The 18,459-nt window shown below is 37.9% G+C and overlaps 1 protein-coding gene across 11 annotated transcripts in view; it reads left to right on the forward strand.

Annotated features, from left to right (window-relative positions):
- DENND1A (DENN domain containing 1A) overlaps window positions 1-18,459 on the forward strand; it is a 190,621-nt gene that overhangs the window by 157,682 nt on the left and 14,480 nt on the right. For 4 of the 11 annotated variants that reach the window (XM_084493738.1, XM_084493743.1, XM_084493746.1 and 1 more), the window contains one exon: window positions 14,155-14,214. The exons of 2 other annotated variants lie outside the window; for them this stretch is intronic. In XM_084493738.1, the coding sequence (XP_084349864.1) occupies window positions 14,155-14,214 (60 nt within the window). Of the gene's footprint in view, window positions 1-14,154; window positions 14,215-14,375; window positions 15,194-15,382; window positions 18,044-18,459 lie in introns of those variants that run through there. 5 more of the 11 variants (XM_084493741.1, XM_084493744.1, XM_084493748.1 and 2 more) reach the window with 4 other exon arrangements.

Raw genomic sequence — 18,459 nt, forward strand, 5'->3', positions numbered from 1 at the left:
AAGAGATTTTTTTTTAATGGTCACTTTCTCTGTGTCAAAAGAAACGCACACTGGCTGTGGTGAGAGACTCGCTTGCTAAATGCTTATTGCTGTCATTATGTTACAAATGTCAGTTTCCAAAAAATCTTCCAACTTAGCAGTGTAGGGCTATCTCACTTAGACCCTTTATCCTGTCTTGAGTTCTTTTTTCCTGATAGCCCAGTGCCAAACTGAAAATTAAATCGTGCTTTCATTCAAAAGGAAAATGTGTTCAGGTTTATGAAATATAAATTAAGACTATTGGGAGGGGGAAAAAGCAGCATTTACTGTTTAAATGCAAGATGGTTTCTAACTAGTGATTAAAGAGAGAGATTTTAGTGTCACTTTTAACTCTGTCTGAATACAGTAGGTGGGAACAATTAAAAAGCCACAAGAACTCTGAAATAAGGGCTGTTTGTGCATTCACAGTTCTTATAAACTGAAGAGGATGAAAGAGGCTTTTTTCTCATTGTCACTTGCTTTCCGTGTCTGCTAGTATTATGCTGGTGTATATGGCAAAGGCAGACTTTTTTAAAATGCATGCATGCGGATTAGGGTCAAGCCCTATGTATCAGTAATGCAGTAAGCCTCGTCCATACCACTGCAGTGAGAGAGCCTACCAACAGCAGCGAGATGCTTTAATTGAGACATGCTGTCAAAGTGACAAACACATTTGCATACAGTCTATTTATTTTCGTTGGAAAGGTCTGCAGTCTGCTGTTGGTTGAACATTCTTAATCAGCTCGCTGTAAGTGAGCCGGCAGCTAGCTGTCCTATGCTAGGTGCTTCTCTTCATTACATGACAGATTAGCTAAAGGGGGATGGGCTGGCAAGCCAGCAGCAACCTTTAATTTTAACTCATTATCTCTCAACATATAGTGAGTTAGCTTCTAGCTTTTCCAAGTACAGTTGTGTATGCGCAGTTGTTAGGGTACAAAAAATGCCAATAAAATATCTTGAAATGCCTTTGGATGTATAGCGCTTCAGCTGATCATTCTAAAACATTTAGCAGCAATTATCTAACTGTATGAGATTTTGTAGCGTTGTAGCTCATTTTGGTGCATGGTTATCAGGCATTGTTTGAGAGGGCTGTTTATTATGAAATTGTTTTAACGGTGGATTCTGTAATGGTAAGACATTGTAGAAAAGCTCTCCTTGACTATGAGAAGGATTTTAGCCAGATAGCCTAGGACAATAAAATAAAGATTTGAACAAAGTATTCTTATTAAGGCTATAAGAGACTATGCAGCTACTCAACAAGTAGCAAGAGCGATACAGGGAACCAGGGTTTCATGAATGTGAGGAAGGGGGGGGACAATTTGCAAACCCCTAGAAATGCACAAATTATTATATATAGTACTGAAGATTCCTGTCTGTTTGGGGGAAAACTGAGGTTAATTATAGTAGAAGATACAGTGTTACAAGGAACATTCTTTGTGAATATCTTATTATTGCGTGCTTTCTTCCTGCTTTTTGCCTTATAACCTGACCAAAACTTACTTAAAACATCTCAATACTTACTGCATGTTCAATCACTGCCAAAGCTGACCTTGGGATCTTTCCCAGTGCTGCCAGGCAGTACAGGCACTGTTAGCCCACCAACATGTGGGTTCAACAGGAGAGGGTGGAACAATTAATACAAGTAATGTGTAACTCAGTTATTTGTAGCTTTTGCTTCCATGCATGCATTTACACTTTTTAGGTAGAGTACGTGTATTTAGATTTGTCATCTTTTGCCTGTGTGGATAATAAATACTGTACTTTGTCACTGTGGTTGTTTTGAACACATTTCTTGAACACGCAAGCAGCTATTAGTGTCTACTGTCACAGGACCCACAGCTTGAACCCTTGAGGTCAGTTGTCATACTGGACCTGGTTAGGCTTTTTGTTGGTCTTTCCTTTTGGTTGCTGCCCTAATGACTGCAGATATTTTGGTTCTCTTTATTGTTCTTTTATCTTTTTAATTTTATCTTTTTATTTTCAAAATACAGGTCTTTTCATAGTGTTTTTTTTCAGATTCTGAGCTTACATTAATACTGCTAAAGTCGTGTGTTTTTGCTACAAATGTCTGCTTCCATCACTGTTATATTATTGGCTAGCTACAATGATAAGGATGCTACACAGAGCGTAACATTAAGCAGTCTTAGAACTCTTCCACTCTGTGATTTTCATTTACTGATTGATATGTATAGCATTTGAATGTTGTCTGATTCCAGAAGTATGTTGTCTGGGGAGCTTTTAATATCTCTACACCCTAAATGAACATGACTATTTATTAGCTGCCTTTATGATCCCTCCCCCTAAGCCCCTCAAAACAAGAAATGGAGTAGGGCATTTTCATTATTTTCTTTTTACAAGACTGAGCTATCCTGATAAAGTACTTTGTTTCTTGGAGAGCTTTAGAGGCACAAGTCTCAAATACCCCATTCAAATATTTGGATAAGGAATATTTATACACATTACATATGTTATAGACAAAAAGCAAAGAATTTGGGAAATGTAGGCATCTCTTTAATGATGGTGATTGTTACTTTTTCAAGTAACACAAGCAGCTCTTCACAATAGCTTGCTGGGTTTTTAATGAGCAGCAGCCTTTCTCAGAACTTCTGTGTTTATTTTTGCATTATCTAAAGGGACACACACACATACACACACACATATAAAATCAGTGATTTTGCAAAGGGAGGAAGATAGTTTAATATCAAAATCTGGTATTTTAGAATCCCTTTCCTTCATAAGACAGTTTTTTTACTGTGCTTCTAGTACACTGGAAAAACACCTACCATGTCTGTGTATGACAGCTAGGAGAAAAAATGTTGTATGATTTTTAAATGTTTAAAACTTTACTTAGGTCAGTGGACACACTGACAGGTCACTTTAACTATTGCAATTGTGTGTCCTGTTATGTATAGCTGTGGTTTCATTAGAACCTGTAGCTTTGTGCAGTCTGAGGTTGTGGGTGCTACGTGGTCAAACAGAACACTTATGTTTGGCAGAGTTGCAGCTCTCTTGGGGAGTAAAGAGAACACTTTATTTTCAAAAAATATACTTGTTTGTTTTTGTACACCCTTTTTGTTATAACACACTTCTTTTTTCTTTTACCTACCTTTCTTCTAATGAAGTTTCTGCTCTCCATACTACTTCCTACCACTCTACCAGAATTAAGTCTTGCAGCTCCTGTTGAACGCTGCACTGATTGTTCCTACAAGAACCTTCTAGTTCATACAAGATCATTACCTATGCCCAGTCTTCACATCAGTCTTTGGGAGGTGATGTGGGTGAGCCTAGGTTCTTTAAAAATAAATGTACATTTGGGAAGATTCCTTCTCTGGAGCTTTTAGTCAGTAGTGCAACTGGTCTGGTAGAGTTAAAACAACAAATGATGATAAGATGCTAAAATCATTGTTGGGGAAGTGTGTCATTTCATTAGAAGCAAGATATACTGGGAGATCTATTCAGCTCTGTAATTATTTCTAGTACAATTAGAATGTCTTTTGTCAGCTTTGGTATGTTTATGTTTTTGTGGCTTATTTATATTTACCAGAAAATAGAATATTTTATTCTGTTTATGTGACAAAAGGTAAAGCCCAACAGAATACAAAAGACTCTTCCAAGTGTGTCTTTACTTAAGAGATTCAATCATATTCTATTATCAATGCAGACTAGGGAGAATTAGTATTTCAGGGACTAATGTTAATAATAAAGAAACAAGTAGAAAATATACTCATGTAGTAAAGCAGTTTATCAGACTGTGAAAAGATTTGTTCAAAGTTCTTTTCTGAGCTGATTCTTCTAGCTATTAAACTTCCATAGGACATAAAATTGAAATTGCCAGCTTATTTGCTGTTTTGTTCATTTGCTGTGAAGGAACTATACAGACTTGTACATTTTTTCCATTCATAATCTGCACCTAACATGCAGAATGAAGAACTCTGCTTTATAGGGCAGGTTTCTTCTTCAAGAAGATTAAACAGCATTAAGAGGTCAGGAGGAGGATGGGGAGAGACCCAGCCAGCTACATTCCAGAAATGCAAAACTGGATCGATGAGGACAGAGGCAAGCGGAGGGAGGGATTATCTCCAGTGTAAAAGAGATCAAGTAAGGAAGGGAGGAGGGCTGCTTTGCCAGACCCTGTGACTCCCTTCACACTCAAGTGCATTGGAATAATAGCAGATTCCCCTGGATAACAGCAAGCATTGTGTGGAACTGTGGTAGAAACCAAAGGGGAAAGGGGAAAACAAGTTCATTTTGTGATATTTATGCAACTGTATGCTACAATGGCAGAGCCAGCCTCCCATTCTCCTTGCCACTCTGAACTATCCTGACAACAGAGATAATTAAGAAAATGAGCTTCCATTCTTCTCTTCCCCACTGATGAGCAATATGGCTTCCCTGCTCTTTCGGCTGAACCACAGAGTTTTCTCCCTATCTCTGTTCAATTCTTTATGGATTTAGTAAAAGTATAAGTCTGATTCTTAAAAATTCTTCTGTCTTCAGAAAACGTAATTCCTACCCTCGTTTCTTCTCACTACTGTCTTTGACTGTTCCTTTCGGAAAGGACTTCAGTGTTGCAAAATAGAAGTCAGTTGGTGAGAAATGAAAATGTGTTGGCCCAGAAGCACTTGTCCATCTAATGTCTGCTTGAGACTACTGAAATGTCTTACCAGGTTCTTAGGGGACAGTGTTTTTAGTAAGGGGAATAAAAACAATGTCAATGGACAAGAAAATAATTCATTTGATTGAAATTCTGCTTTGTGATGTGCAAGATTTGCAGAAATGACAGTCCATGGGATAAGAATTATCTAACTAAAAGGCCTGCACTCTTGTCATGCGTGTAAATATTTGACAAGTGAGACCTGGCTCTCTCTTTACAAAGATATACACCACCTGCAGAGCATACCCAAAGGTTACTGCCTCTCCTGCAAACACTTGCCAGTATTTCGTAATGAGCAACCAGACAGGTATGTCATCTTTGGCTGCAACAGCAATACATGCATGTAGCTCCTATTACATAGGAATTCAGGCTTTGCAGTAAGATTTTGTGGCTCCAGTACTACATCTAGCAGAAGCGTTCATTTCAAGAAGCATATTCTGGGCTTTGGCTTTTACTATTTGCCAACTGTCTTGGCATTGCAAGTACTTCTTAGACAGCGGTGATAGAATAAATTCACTGCCCTGGTTACACGCAAGTCATATGCCATAATGGTTGGACGTATGGAGAAAATACTGTGGTTGAGCTGACCTCCTAGGACTCTATGACAAGCAGTAGCAGCTGTAACATGTCTCTGCAGAATTTCCTTGTTAGTCCTGTTATGTTGAGGAACCCATAAATACGTTGTAGAGAATATCTTGGTCCATCACTGCTGGCATGTGGAAGCAGAATTGTGCTTTATAAATAATACATACATATAAAATAAATACATCAGTGCATGCAAGGCTGACCAAATCATCTAGATTGACAACTTGAGAAAAAGCTCAGCGAGTCTTATGGATGACTTGCTTAGTGTATCAGTGCAGATCAGCATCCAGAAGCTTCTTACGTGTTACTTTGCAGTTAGGCCAGAACTGTTTGAATCGACCTCTGATGCCCCTGGATTAAACTAGAATGTAGAAGGGAGAGAATATGAGAAACATACGATGCTCCAAACTGCTAAGTCCTCTGCGATTGCTTATTTGGCCAGGCATTTGTTGGATTTACCCTTCAGAGCTGGTCTGATTAACACCTAGTAAAATGGTTGCATGGTGCTATGCTACACATACAGGAGCCATGTAATTTTGTATGTTTATATGGGGGAATATCACCCTAATTATGCAGACTTCATGAGTGAATGATGAAGCTGAGCCAAACAGATAGTCATTGCTGTTTATAGAATTCCTTAAATGAGAGACCAGCTCTCTCTCTTTCTCTTTTTTAATATAAGTATTCTGCTTGCTAGAGAGGAATAGCTGCTAATAGATAATAAGGGATATGTCTGTTTTCCAGCACTTTAAATCATGTGGGTTGTGTGATCTTGGTTTGAATTCTACTATCAGGCCCACAGAAAGTCCAGTGTAAAACTGACAAAATGACCGGTTAAAGAAGAAAACAGGCAAAAATAGTGTGATTTTTTTTTCTTTATATTTAAAATTGCATTGCTGTATTTTCCAGTGTTTTAAATGAAAAATATATGTAGTTAGTTCCATGTTGACAATGTCCTTGAGGATTTGACAGTGAGATTTTCCAGCAGTTGCTCTTCGTTAGAATCCTGGTGGTGTTTAATAAGGCAGCCGAACTGCTGGCACCTTCGGTTCTTGTTTGTTCTCCGAGGGCTCGGGGCTGCTGCAGTAAGCACATCGACCAGGGCTGATCATTACAAGGGCGTACGCCACCATGAATAAAAATGTCACACGTTTTCCCATCTCACAGCGGTACAAAATGTCAGTCCTGTCAAACAGACATTGCAGGTAGCAGTGAGCAGTCAGTACAAATTGGGAAGCCGAATATTCCCCCAGCTTTCTGATATTCTTCATTTGAAACAGAAGAAAAACAGTTGTTAACCTATTAGCTGTGATTTTAAACTCTGCTGAGATAGTAGATGGATAGACTTTAACACATAGGGATAAATATATTCCTGGGGTCTGGGATTTTTTGCAACAAATCTCTCCATCCATGTATGTTGAGAAACAGGCAGAATGAAAAGAAGCCACTATAAAATACACCTCATTTTGGTAGAAGTCCTTTGGAAATTTGAAAGTCTGCTCTATGAGATTCTTTCTCAAAACTCTTCCCTGTTTATCTTTGTGAATAGTTCTGAAAAACTTCCTTGCTGTTTTGCTGGGAATCCAGAACGAGCAGTTTTCTTTCCTGGTCTTTTCATCCTGAAATAAAGTAACAGGTGATTGTGATTTCCGTACAAATGAGAGTTCTGCTGCTTTCAGACATTACGCAGATCATATAAGGTAGAGTCCATGGGATATGTTATCTTCTGGATGTTAGATCTGTGTTAGCACTATGAGCACAGCTATGTGTTCACTGAGTTATCCATCAGGATTTGAGGGATTGAAATTGTCAATGCAGGATTCTGCCATTATTGCAGTGACTAGAAAAAATGTGGTGCAAAGGAAGAATACCAAAAAAAAAATTGGTACAAAGTCACCAGTGGTTGCTCTAAGGAGGGGGAGAGCAAATAAAAGGGGCTGCAGTGGTCTATGTAAAAGTGTGTGTCTCAAAGAAATTCACTTAGAAGTTTAGTTAGTAGGTAGAAATTTCTTTGGTTTTGCTCTGACATCTCAGTAACAGAAAACAGCTGTATGCATTTGAGCTAGTGAATTGTTACAAATTACTCTCTTAGCCGAAGAACTATAAATGCTGAAGCAAACTGCAAAAAGGAAGGCTCAGAGAGGATGCAGAAATGATTAACAGAAACAGAATGATTAGAAAGTGTATTAACTAATGCCAGCCTGCCCCTGGCTTACGCAATTTACCTGTCTGCAATGATTCTTAGTCATCTAGGTCCTTAATACATTTAAAGGAAATAGGAAACAAAGTGGAACTTCTTTTTGAACTAGAACCACTCTAGATTTGATTGAAATAATTTATATTCTGCAGGCATCTGTTTGCATGGGAAGAGATATGCACCGCGTATAGCTTAATTTACAGTGGTTTTTAAACTGTGGTCTGCAGGCTCCTGGGATCTGTGCCAGGTAAATAAGAGGCTGTTGACAGTTCCCTCCTTTGGAAAATTTCAGGGATCTTCAAACTGCAAGGGTTGAATCACATCAGTTTAATACATTTAGTTTTTTTTACAGTGTTTTAAAAGAACTGGATACGCATACAGATGGGAGGAGTTCAAGGTTTATTCTCAACTGCACAACAGATAAGTGAAATAGAAGAACTAAGTGGTCATAATCTGAAACTACAGTGGTATCATCTTTCATGGGTTCATACTGCTCCTTTTTACAGTACGTGAATTCATCTGTCACTGGAGCTAGGAAGTAATCAAAAGTCTTGACAAGTCTTTAAACTACAGATACTATTACAAGTTAACCACTACAACATAGTATTCCTCCCATCAACATCATATAAGAACACATGTTGCTTTGGGGCACGGCCTGAAAATGTCTCTGTTCAACACTTACTGCACATGCAGAAAAATATATCCATCTAATTCATGAAATGCTTCCTATTTTCTGTAATTGCAGACAGAAGAAATAAAATATTCAATTCTACAACCAAGGGATTTACTATTTAAACCACATGTTTTTGGAATAGCATAAATTGTAAACAGCAATATTCTACAGAAGTAGTGTAACCTGTGCTTCTAGGATTTTCTTGTCCCTTGTACTCTTCCATAGCAAGCAGATTAAAGGGGATAGCTAAGAGCCCTATTTGCTTCATTGTGGTGGAACACTTTAACTTGACAAGATATTCATGATCTGAGATCATGCTCCTGCTCTCATTTTTGGTTTTAGGAGTGATCTGTATCTGGCTAGTAACCTGCAAGTCCTAGACTTAAAGCAAACTATGTATGTTGTACATTATAATATTTAGTATTTTTAAATGTTAGCTCTTCCAGGATTGTTTGCTCAGTGAGAGACGAATAGATGGATGTTACAGACGTTACCAAAAGAGGATGGGTTATCAGTGCTCTGTGTCTTGATGCACTGTAAAAAGTCAATGTTTACCCTTAATGAGGAATGACAGAATTGGTCTCGGCCAAGAGGCAGAGGAAGCAAAAGTAAACTTTCAGAAAACCCCTTCCTTCCCTTTCTGTAAAATGCAAGTTTCTTCTCTGTGAAGCTGGGATGGATCTACATATCTTTGGCAGTACCCTAGGATACTAGGTGTGACTCAGGCCTGAAATAAGGATCTTTATTCTGCTTTAGGGAAAACAGGAGCTTATAGGCTCCTTTGACTTCTCTTACTGTCTGGTTCTCTGTTATGTAATGAAAGATTCCTGGCTAGAAAGGTTAGGGGAATAGTCCTTGTTTTTCTCATTAAACATTCAATTGTGGCAGACTCTTCCCTTTCAAAAAATTTTGGCACAGCTGTAGGCATTACTACATTTTTGCCAAATTCACACTCCCCTCCCAATCTACAAATATGGCTTGAAGAATAAGACATCCCTTAAAGAAAAAAAAAAAAAAAAAAAGATATATATTTTTTTTTTATCACAGGACCCAACAGATTTCTGTTGAAGTATTTCAGAGTGTAAATTAAAAATATATGCTGTAAAGCATACGCTGTTCTTGTCATCCCAGTTTGTGAGCTGTGCATATGGGAGTATGTAAAAAGCAGTGTGTGTGCTGTGCAGGGATCTGGATGGGTAATAAAACAGCTGCCTCATAGATTCCATCTGCTTTCTGTACTGAATCTTTTTAGGTACCATACATTTTTCAGTGTTTTTATTCCCCTTACCACCCCCCCTTTTTTTTTATTGAGTGTTTGCGTGAGGTTTAGCATATTTTTCCAAAGTCAGCACTTCGGATCCTTTGCAGCATGATGTGTTTGAGCACGGATGCATTCAGGACAGTGCATCTTTCTTTCATGTCTCCTTGTCTTTAAAACATACAAACAGTTTTTAAACCAGACCTGTATTTCCAAAGAAAGTAAGATACTTACGTAGAAAAGTTTTGCTTTGGAAATCATTAGAAACAGTACAAACTTGAGAGTGAGAAACACTTCCTTGTGTATGTACTGACAAACCAGTTTTCATCTAGTTGTGTTTCCTTTATGCATCTATTCCTAGTTGCACTTGTTGCTGCGTATGAAGTAACACCTCTAATTTACTGATGAAAGCAGTGTTTTGAATACCACCTTAACAAAAAAGATCTCAACAGACATCCACAGTTAAGTTTGAGATAATACTCTGTTCACAAAATGTTACTTCACAGAACAAAAGTGATCTTTTTGTAATGTTTTCCTTGGTATAAAAAAATGAAATAGCTGTATTGTGAAAGTTCCTTAGTTATGTAATAGGTACTTTATGATCTGTGGGATGTATAATTTTTAAATATTCTCTTTTACACTGTAAAAATACTGTAAGATTTTTTTTTGCTTCCTCCAGCATCTCGTAGCTTAAAATTGCTTGTCTGGTAATTAGTAAAAACAGTGCCAGATCTGCAGTCATAAAATTGGCTTCCTGCAAATTTTCTTTGTGTCTTGTTGCTTCAGAAGTATTTAGAATAAGACAATTAAGAAAATATCTAGAGTAAAAAGGTATGCTGGTAAACAGCTATGGGTAAGAAAGTGCTAATTTAGACATTTCTTCCCTTCGAAGAAGAAAAAAAAAAACTGTATTATACACATTTAGGAACACACCTAGAATAGCAATTTAGTGGCTTTTAGCAATTTAGCTATGTGCTGTTTTGTACCCATTCATCCTTACAGCACAGGTAATTAAGTTGGTATTCCAACACAGCTTCCCCTACTGACCTTTCAGAAACAATGTGTTTTGCTGCATTAACAAATTAGCTTCAAATCAGTGGCTTTTCCAGTAAATATGGTCTTCATATAATTCAAATATCCTGGCTTATCCCATTCTTCTGACAGATACTAACATCAACATTAAAAATGAAGCTCTGGCAAAGGACAAATAACTGTTACCTGATAGTGGACCTCCATGTCAGCTACTCCTCACTGCCCTTTGCCTCTGCTCTCAGAACTTCTCATTCCCTTTCCTTCTCTCCTGCCTTTCTTTACTGTCCAACTAATTTCCCATGTTGCAGAACCTTGCCCATAAATGTAGCATTTGAAACTTCTGCTGAAGTATGCTGCGTGCTGCTTCTTATATAGACACACCTTGCATTGTTTTGTCTTCCTACTTGAAGAGAAGAATGCTGGTAAGAGGTGGCTGCAGGTATGATATCACTCCTGAGCTTCTGATTTTATCTTGTGTTTAAAAAAGTCTATCTGAATTTCTACAACAACAGCAAAATCTGTCACTTAAGAATCCCCAAATAAGATGGAAGCTGAGGTAACTACCTCAGTAAGTGTCGATAACTCATGTGATAGCGTTTACTATAAAACTTGAGAAATTCTGTCTTCAGAAGTTAGTGGTTCTGAAATCAAGTAATTCAATGAGAATCTCAGCTTATGTTTAAGAAGAGAGTTTTTGACCCTCTTGAAACCAGAGAAAACTTTAACACAACGTCAACTTACCCTTATCCCTCAGAGACCAAAAGGAAAAAAAAAAAAAGCATGTATAGTTTTGATTTCAAGGCCAACAACGTGATGTTTTAAGGTCTGAAATCATAATTCTTGGTCAATTATGACTAATAGGAATAACAAATCAGTGCTGAGTGTGGTTTGGCTACACGTAAGGAATATGAAATGAGATGATAGTCCTATTAAACTCCTCTAGACTGTACTGGCATATGTAATGTTCTTTTTCTTTTGTGTGCTATTTGACTATTGTATCGGTATTTGGCCATTAACATTAGTAGTTCAACTTAAAAGGATACTCATGTTGGTGGCTCTTTTAACGCAAAGTGGAATTTTCAGATCTCCCAAAATACTTAAAACTTTATTGCCATTGACTACTCTAACAGCGATGTAGTAGATAATTAAGTAATCCTGTCACACATTTTCTCAGACATATTTTTCCTCCAGCATGTATGTGGGTGAGCAAGTAAAGTTCAGTTGTACGTGTCCTTGCAGTGACTATAATCAATATATTGACCAGCTCGCTAGGAGATAATCCTCAGTTGCTGTGTTGTCTGTCTGTCTTGCTCTCTGAAGGGCCTGCCTTTGTCACACTTTTTTAGAAGCTTAAATAATACTGCCACTGCTCAATCAGTTAATACTGTTGATGCTACAGTCTTGCAGTGTTTCAATAAAAAAAAAAAAAAGTCCTGTTTTGTTTTTTGCTGTGGAAAGGAAAAACTGATTCCCTAATCAAAGCAGCTTCCAGGGCTGTAGTATGGTCTTTGAAACAAACAAATATGATCAGTGATACAAACTAACACTGGAGAAATAATAACATCAACTTCTTTGTGAAATGTTAAGTGATACCTTTTAATTCTTATATCAATAAAATCATATGTGTCCAGAATTTTAAAAGTTGTGGAAAACAAGTTGCTCAAGACACTGCTAGACATGGCTTTAGGAAAATGCTTAAATTTCCCACCTAGATAACTTACTGAATAATTTTCTAATATAGAAATGTCCACAATTTTTAGGTAACTAAATGTGAAAAAATAGAGAAATGAAACATATATGCAGGAAGCTTTTTTTTTAAAAAAAAAAAAAAAAAAAAAAGTGAATAGTACTTGCATCTTGTTTTCCTGCTTCATCAAGTAGTTTGTCTAAGTAGCTATGTATGAAGTGGAGGAAGTGGATGTCTTTTAAAGGAACTAGAAAAGTGCAGATTTCAGATTTTCTCAGCTGTTCCATTATGCTTCTGAAACATAATGGAAAATAAGTATGCCATGTCACGTAACAAAAGTTAACTATATTTTAAATTTGCGCTTTCAGCCTGGGTAGGTAAGAGGGGAAGATGCACAGCACTACAATTCTGTGACTGAATTGCATAATAAAAGGTACAGAAGAGAAACAGTGTGGAAGGGCTAACAATAGCTCACCACTGGCATTTCTTTCTATTTTTCTTTGTTTTTCATGGTCACTTTCTTGGAAAATATGGTGGGAAGCTCTCTCAGCTCTCTATTCCAGGTACCTTTTTTTTTTTTCTCCCATCACTAACCCCAACACTCACCCCAAAAAGCTGAGCTGAGTGCATGTGCAGTCTGGCAGTCCTCCAGTGACACACAGGGATGAATGAACCAATGGATGCAAATTATAACTTAATGGGAAATTTGAAAGGAAAGTCTGAAGAGATGCAAGAAGAGCCTGAAAATGGTGTGGTAGGCTGGAGTTGAACCATTACACAGCATGAGGGTATTGAAAGGGAACGTGTGTCAGTCTAGAATAAAGACTATGCTAGTAAGAAGTTTAAAACTGCTGAGATTTGAATCTGGAATCTTTTTTGAGAGAGAAATAGAGTAATCTGTGTAAGCTTTCTTGTTATGTCTGAAGAACCTGCCTGCTGCTGCCAGTTCCTTTTCCTTCTCTGTATGGCTGACGGGCTTTTGTCCATGGAATGCGCCCTGCGCTGGGGCCAGCGATGGATGCGGTCTTTGTTATCTGGTCGCAGGCATTCAGAGGAATTCCCGTGTGCTCCTTGCTGAGGGCTCTACTTCTCACTTTAAGTGCTAATATGTGTACACAAGCTGCCACAGAAAAGACATTAACTTTGATCTTGTTTTCACTATCAAAGTTGTACTTTAGGATGATTTTATTTTGAATCTCATTAATTATCAGTGGGTTCCTTGTCTAACAGAGTATACCTTAAGATACCATCTGTGTGAGGAGAGTCATGCTGCTGGCTCAGTCAAAAGCAAGTGAATTGGAATGGCTCCAGCACCATTACAAAGCAATGAGTTGGCCAACTGCTAATTTTAAAAGTGGGAGACCAAAATAAGCTCCTCAGTGCACTGTTCTGACTTCATTAGAACTGTTGGTGGCTTGGGGGTTTTCGTTTTCTTTACAATGAGTTGTCCGTGAAATGTTTGTTGTTTTTTTTTTTTTTTTTTACAATGCATGTACACACTTTGCTCTAGGCAATTTACACTTTGATCCACTACAGTTAGTGTATGGAAGGTTTAAGTGACTTAGAGTTTTTCCATGTGCTCTTAAATATATCTTTGCTGGTTTGAGGCCTTTAGCATAAGTTTTTGCAAGCACTAAAATTGTGCTTGGGATTTTAGTGAAAGCTTGTTGAATATCCTGCTTTGCTGGATTCTTTCAATTTGTGTAAATGTTGTCTAGAACACTTGGACCTATAGGTTGGAATCCACTTTAAGCATCTTTATTGTTTCAGTAAATGTTGGATGATCTGATCTGGAGTATTTATTGATCGTACTACGTTTGGTGTAATATAGCCTATGTCGAGGAGGCAGATAGAGCTACCAGTCCTATTGTGACACTTTGTAGGTCATGAGATTGTCATTATTATGAAAATAATTGCATTTTGTGAGGTGAGTATGAAGCTAAGGTAAATCACATTGTCCACTTGAACTGCTTTTGCCACAAAATCAGAGGTGTTTTCATGTAGGTGACTATTTAATTTACGTATGACTTAAGTTTCCACTTTGATACAGCAGCAAAGACTCCGTCCGCCTCGGCCACCGCCTCCAAAGATACAGCGTTCATCTAGGCCCGTGAGTAGCTGGTAGTTTTGTTTCACTGCCACAGCTTAACACTGCCTGAATTGCTCTCTTAGTAGCATTACTAAACCTTGGTAGTTTGGATTGTCAAACTTTGCAAAAAGGCAATGTGTAAATTTTGCACCTAAACTCCCTTCTTCTCTGCTGCGGCACAGCCCTGGGACCTGCATTTATTCTGCTTTTCTTTGACGAGTTCTGCAGCTTTCAGTCAGTTCTGCAGGTAACTGATGCTGCTGTTGCAACGTTTGTTTTTACTTTTGTGGTGTTTTCTTGAACAAAACTCTTGCTAGGCTGGGATAAGTTTTTAGCCAGTGAGTTTTTGAAGACTTGCACTAAACTCAAATATAAAAGGAAGCAGAAGTCTGAAAAGAAAGTATTTATTCTCCACAAGTTCTGCTTTAAAGTATTTTGGGACACTTAATTTTTCTTTCTCCATGGAATAGATGAGTGAACACACAACACACATAAAAAAAAAAAAAAGGCAAACTTTATTTGGTAGAACATTGGTACAACATTATGGAGGATATACATATATATATTGTTTTCATATAAAATGCAAGCTGGAAATCTCTTTAATTACATAGAGTAAAAAATGTAGGCACAGCACGTTGGCCTGAGGAAGTGAGTCTTCCATAGAAGGACTACACAGAAATTGTTCTTAGTGCAATACCTGTGTTGGGAAGGAATACCTTATCTAAGCAAGTTTTAATTCAAAGCCATGACTGTAGGCCGATTGTGACACATTAACTGTACCAGATGCTTTTAAGATTGGAGACAGTACTGGGTCTGTATTGGTGACTTTTTTATTAGTACAAGAACATGGTATCATTTCGGAGGTGTGTTGCTTTTGCAACAGCCTTGAAAGGTATTTGTTTCTATTCAGGACTTCAGTTTCATTAATATAATTTCACCAAAAAGCACATAGACCTCACTCCTTGCTTCCTAACGCATAAATGTACACACATAGGAAAAAGAGAGATGCAAGTTTTCAAATCTAATCTTGCTAAAACTTGTTAAAAATGTGTAGTTTTGGATGAGCAGGCAACTGGTTAACAAGTGCACTTGGGTGTGTGTAAACTTTTGATCTTTGGTGCATGTTCCTACATTACATTTCAATGGCATGTTTTTCTTTTCCTCCCTCTTTTTAACTCTGGGTGTTTAGCTTAACAGAGTCATTGTTATGGATTCCTGCACTGAAGATTTCTGTTTTCTGTGTTTAAAAGGTAGCATTGACTATGCTTATATGTGTTCTCTTAAATGTAATTGGTGTGGGAGGTCCTCCAAGATTCATTACCCTGGGAACAAACCTTCCCTGGTACTAAGGAGTCTTCTTGTTTTGTGCTTGGCAGGTGAAGCCCCACGAGGGCTCATTGCAATTTCTCTGTACAAAAGTTGCTGAACAGTATTGTTCAGATAGAGTATTTGCTACGCGAATGTCTTGCTAAGACTGTTTAATCTCCCAGCTGTAGTGCGTTAATAGTCCTCACTATGATGTGTTTGTGTCAACTGTCTTTGTTCTCAATGTGACTGATAAAAGGTTGGAAATGTAATAATAAAAGCTCCTGTTGCATTCATCTAGCCATGTCAGTAAGTGGAACAGAAATGCATCATTCATCGAGAGGAAATTCAAGACAAATATAAACAAGTGTAATCAGTCCCAAAATATGCTTGTATCAAACTTACCTAAATTTGTTGTTGTTCAGAACTGTTATTTGCCTTTTATTGATGAAATACATTTTTGTGTGTGTAAATAATACTGTGAGCAGGCTGCTTTTTACCTGTCTTAGTCTTGGCATATATTACAGAGGTGGGTATTGTCAAGTAATTCATCCCAGCCTTTTACAGAAAGCCTTGAATCAGGAGGCACGGTCTCTCTGCTCTTCCAACCAAGTCCACGTAATACCAGAATTGCTGAGAAATGCTTACAGTTCTCAGGCTGTATCTGTTCTGAGAAGGAATCCATGGGTACTGGACCTTGCAATATGAGTCATTACTAATAGTGAGAACGAAAACACAAACCAAAGAAAGGTTAAAGAAGCAGAACAGATATGTTCTTTACGTTCTGCTGCTTTGGAGATGAATTGTAGTGATACTGTGAAAGGCTTATAGTTCTTAGAGAACTGTTTAAATTAATAGCGGCTATTTGGAAACTTCATTCAGTTAGAAAAAGTTAAAATATGGTAATTATTCATAAAGTTGATGGGGACAGTAATAAGCACATTTAACCCTGTACTGGATGTTTACCTTTATTCTCTAGGCTCTGTGCTCATGTAATTGGATTTCTTTTCTACTTTTGGATTTGATATGCATTTAACACTGCCTATTTATCTAAATAAGGCTCAAAATCCAGCAAGGAGTTGGCTTGATTCCTGGCTTTTCCCTGCAGTTCCCCATGAACAATGCTGTAAATCCTACTTAGCATGTCACCCTGCACTTTACTGGTCTGGTGGCCCCATGGAGCCATCCAAAACTCTCATCTCTTCCCCTCATCACCATCACTCCCCCAGGGTACCACCAAAAGGTGAAAGTGTTCACAGCATGATGACAAGCCAGCTTTATACACCATCTTCCAGCTCAGATTTAATTAAACAGATTTCTTTCTTCCTCTCTTCTCCTTCTTGCTCTCTTCTCCCCCCCAGTTCCTCTTGCTTTTCTCCCCCCACCCTTGCACACACTCTCTCTCCATTGCTCACTCTCTCTGTTTTATCAGCCCTAATGAAGCAGTATTCTTCATCGATCCTGCTGATTGCCAGCCCATTCCTTTTGTTTGTTGGCACCGAGCCATTCAGCCGCACTCTGACAGCTCAGCTCGTCTAATTAGCTCTGTTGTTCTTTTCCCCATGTTTCACCACGTTGCAAGTTCAGTTGAAGTTGCCACAAACTTAATCCTTCCATTCCTGCCATAAATTCACATTCTTAAGCTGTCTTTATTGTAGAGAGGAACAGCCTTGTGTGGGGAGTGATCTTCAAGACCTTAACATCTGACCTTTGTATAAACTCTGTTTCCTAAGAAATAGTGGCAATACATCTCTGGATTTCTTCATCATATCTGCTGTACACCATTTCCTTTGAAATGAAAATTCAATACAATAATCCTGCTATTATCTTCTGCATACTGTCGTGTAGTGCAGAATCACTGCACACAGTTCAGTGTTTTTTTCCTAGCAAGAAAATTTGAGCTCTACGTTCCTTAAAGCACTGAGAAAACAAAACAAAACAAAACAAAAACACACACACAAAAAAAAAACCTACCTTGCAGAGGTGGTGGGAAGCCCATATCAGTGCTATGATTGCAAACAAATTCATCACTCGTACAAAGAGTGCTCTGGTTGTAGGCCTTTAACAACTTCCTTTATATTGTGGCTATTAAAGAGAGCATAAGCCCAGGAGGGCAGAAGTTGAGTTGTATTCCTGAGTTTATTTGAGGGCTTTGGGGATTCCTTTTGGTTAGCATTCAGTTAAGCCAAAGTCAGATTCCATTACAGGGAGGATAGTACTTCCTTAACAAAAACTGGAAAGCTTGTTTGTACAGCCTCACCCTGATGCTCCAAGTGTTCATTGCCACATTTGACACAAAGGGATAAATTCATCAACAGCATTTCTCGTTAGTATAGGTAGTCACATGCATAAATTTGCCTATATAGTGATGGTGTGTGCTTATTCCTTTCCTTGAAGTGAAACTTGTTTGCTTGTGGAGTTAATATGGGTGAATTAAGCTTGGTTTCTGAACATCAGAAGATGATGGATATGTTATTTAAGATTGGATTGGCAGCAACATCACCTTCTACAGAAAACCTTTGTATTTTATTACAGACAAGAAAAAGATACACTAATATATCATCAGTGATGACAATGATAATATGTCTGGCAAGGTTTTCTGTTCAGCCTGCTGAAGGGAACCAATTTTTTTGTGAAATATTATTGTAACATTTACTCCAAGTACATTTTTTTCAGTGCTTACTTACACAGAAGTCTTTACCTGAGGAGCTGGCTTCCTATGAACACATGGACAAAAGGATCAGAACGTCAGATTTGAACTCCAGTTTCCAATAATGTGCAAAAACACACAGTGCTTTCCATTTTTACACTATCAACTAACTGTTTAGGTGAAGCTTACATTTAGGGAAACCTTCGTATCAGAAAATTAGCCAGTACCAAGCAGGACAGTGGAGCGAATTTTCATTGAATGGCTAAGTGTATGTGTTTCACTTGCAACTCAAAAGCATGGGTTTTTGACTT

This window comes from Aythya ferina (genome assembly GCF_964211825.1).
Source record: "Aythya ferina genome assembly, chromosome: 20".
In the NCBI taxonomy this organism is placed as follows: domain Eukaryota; kingdom Metazoa; phylum Chordata; class Aves; order Anseriformes; family Anatidae; genus Aythya; species Aythya ferina.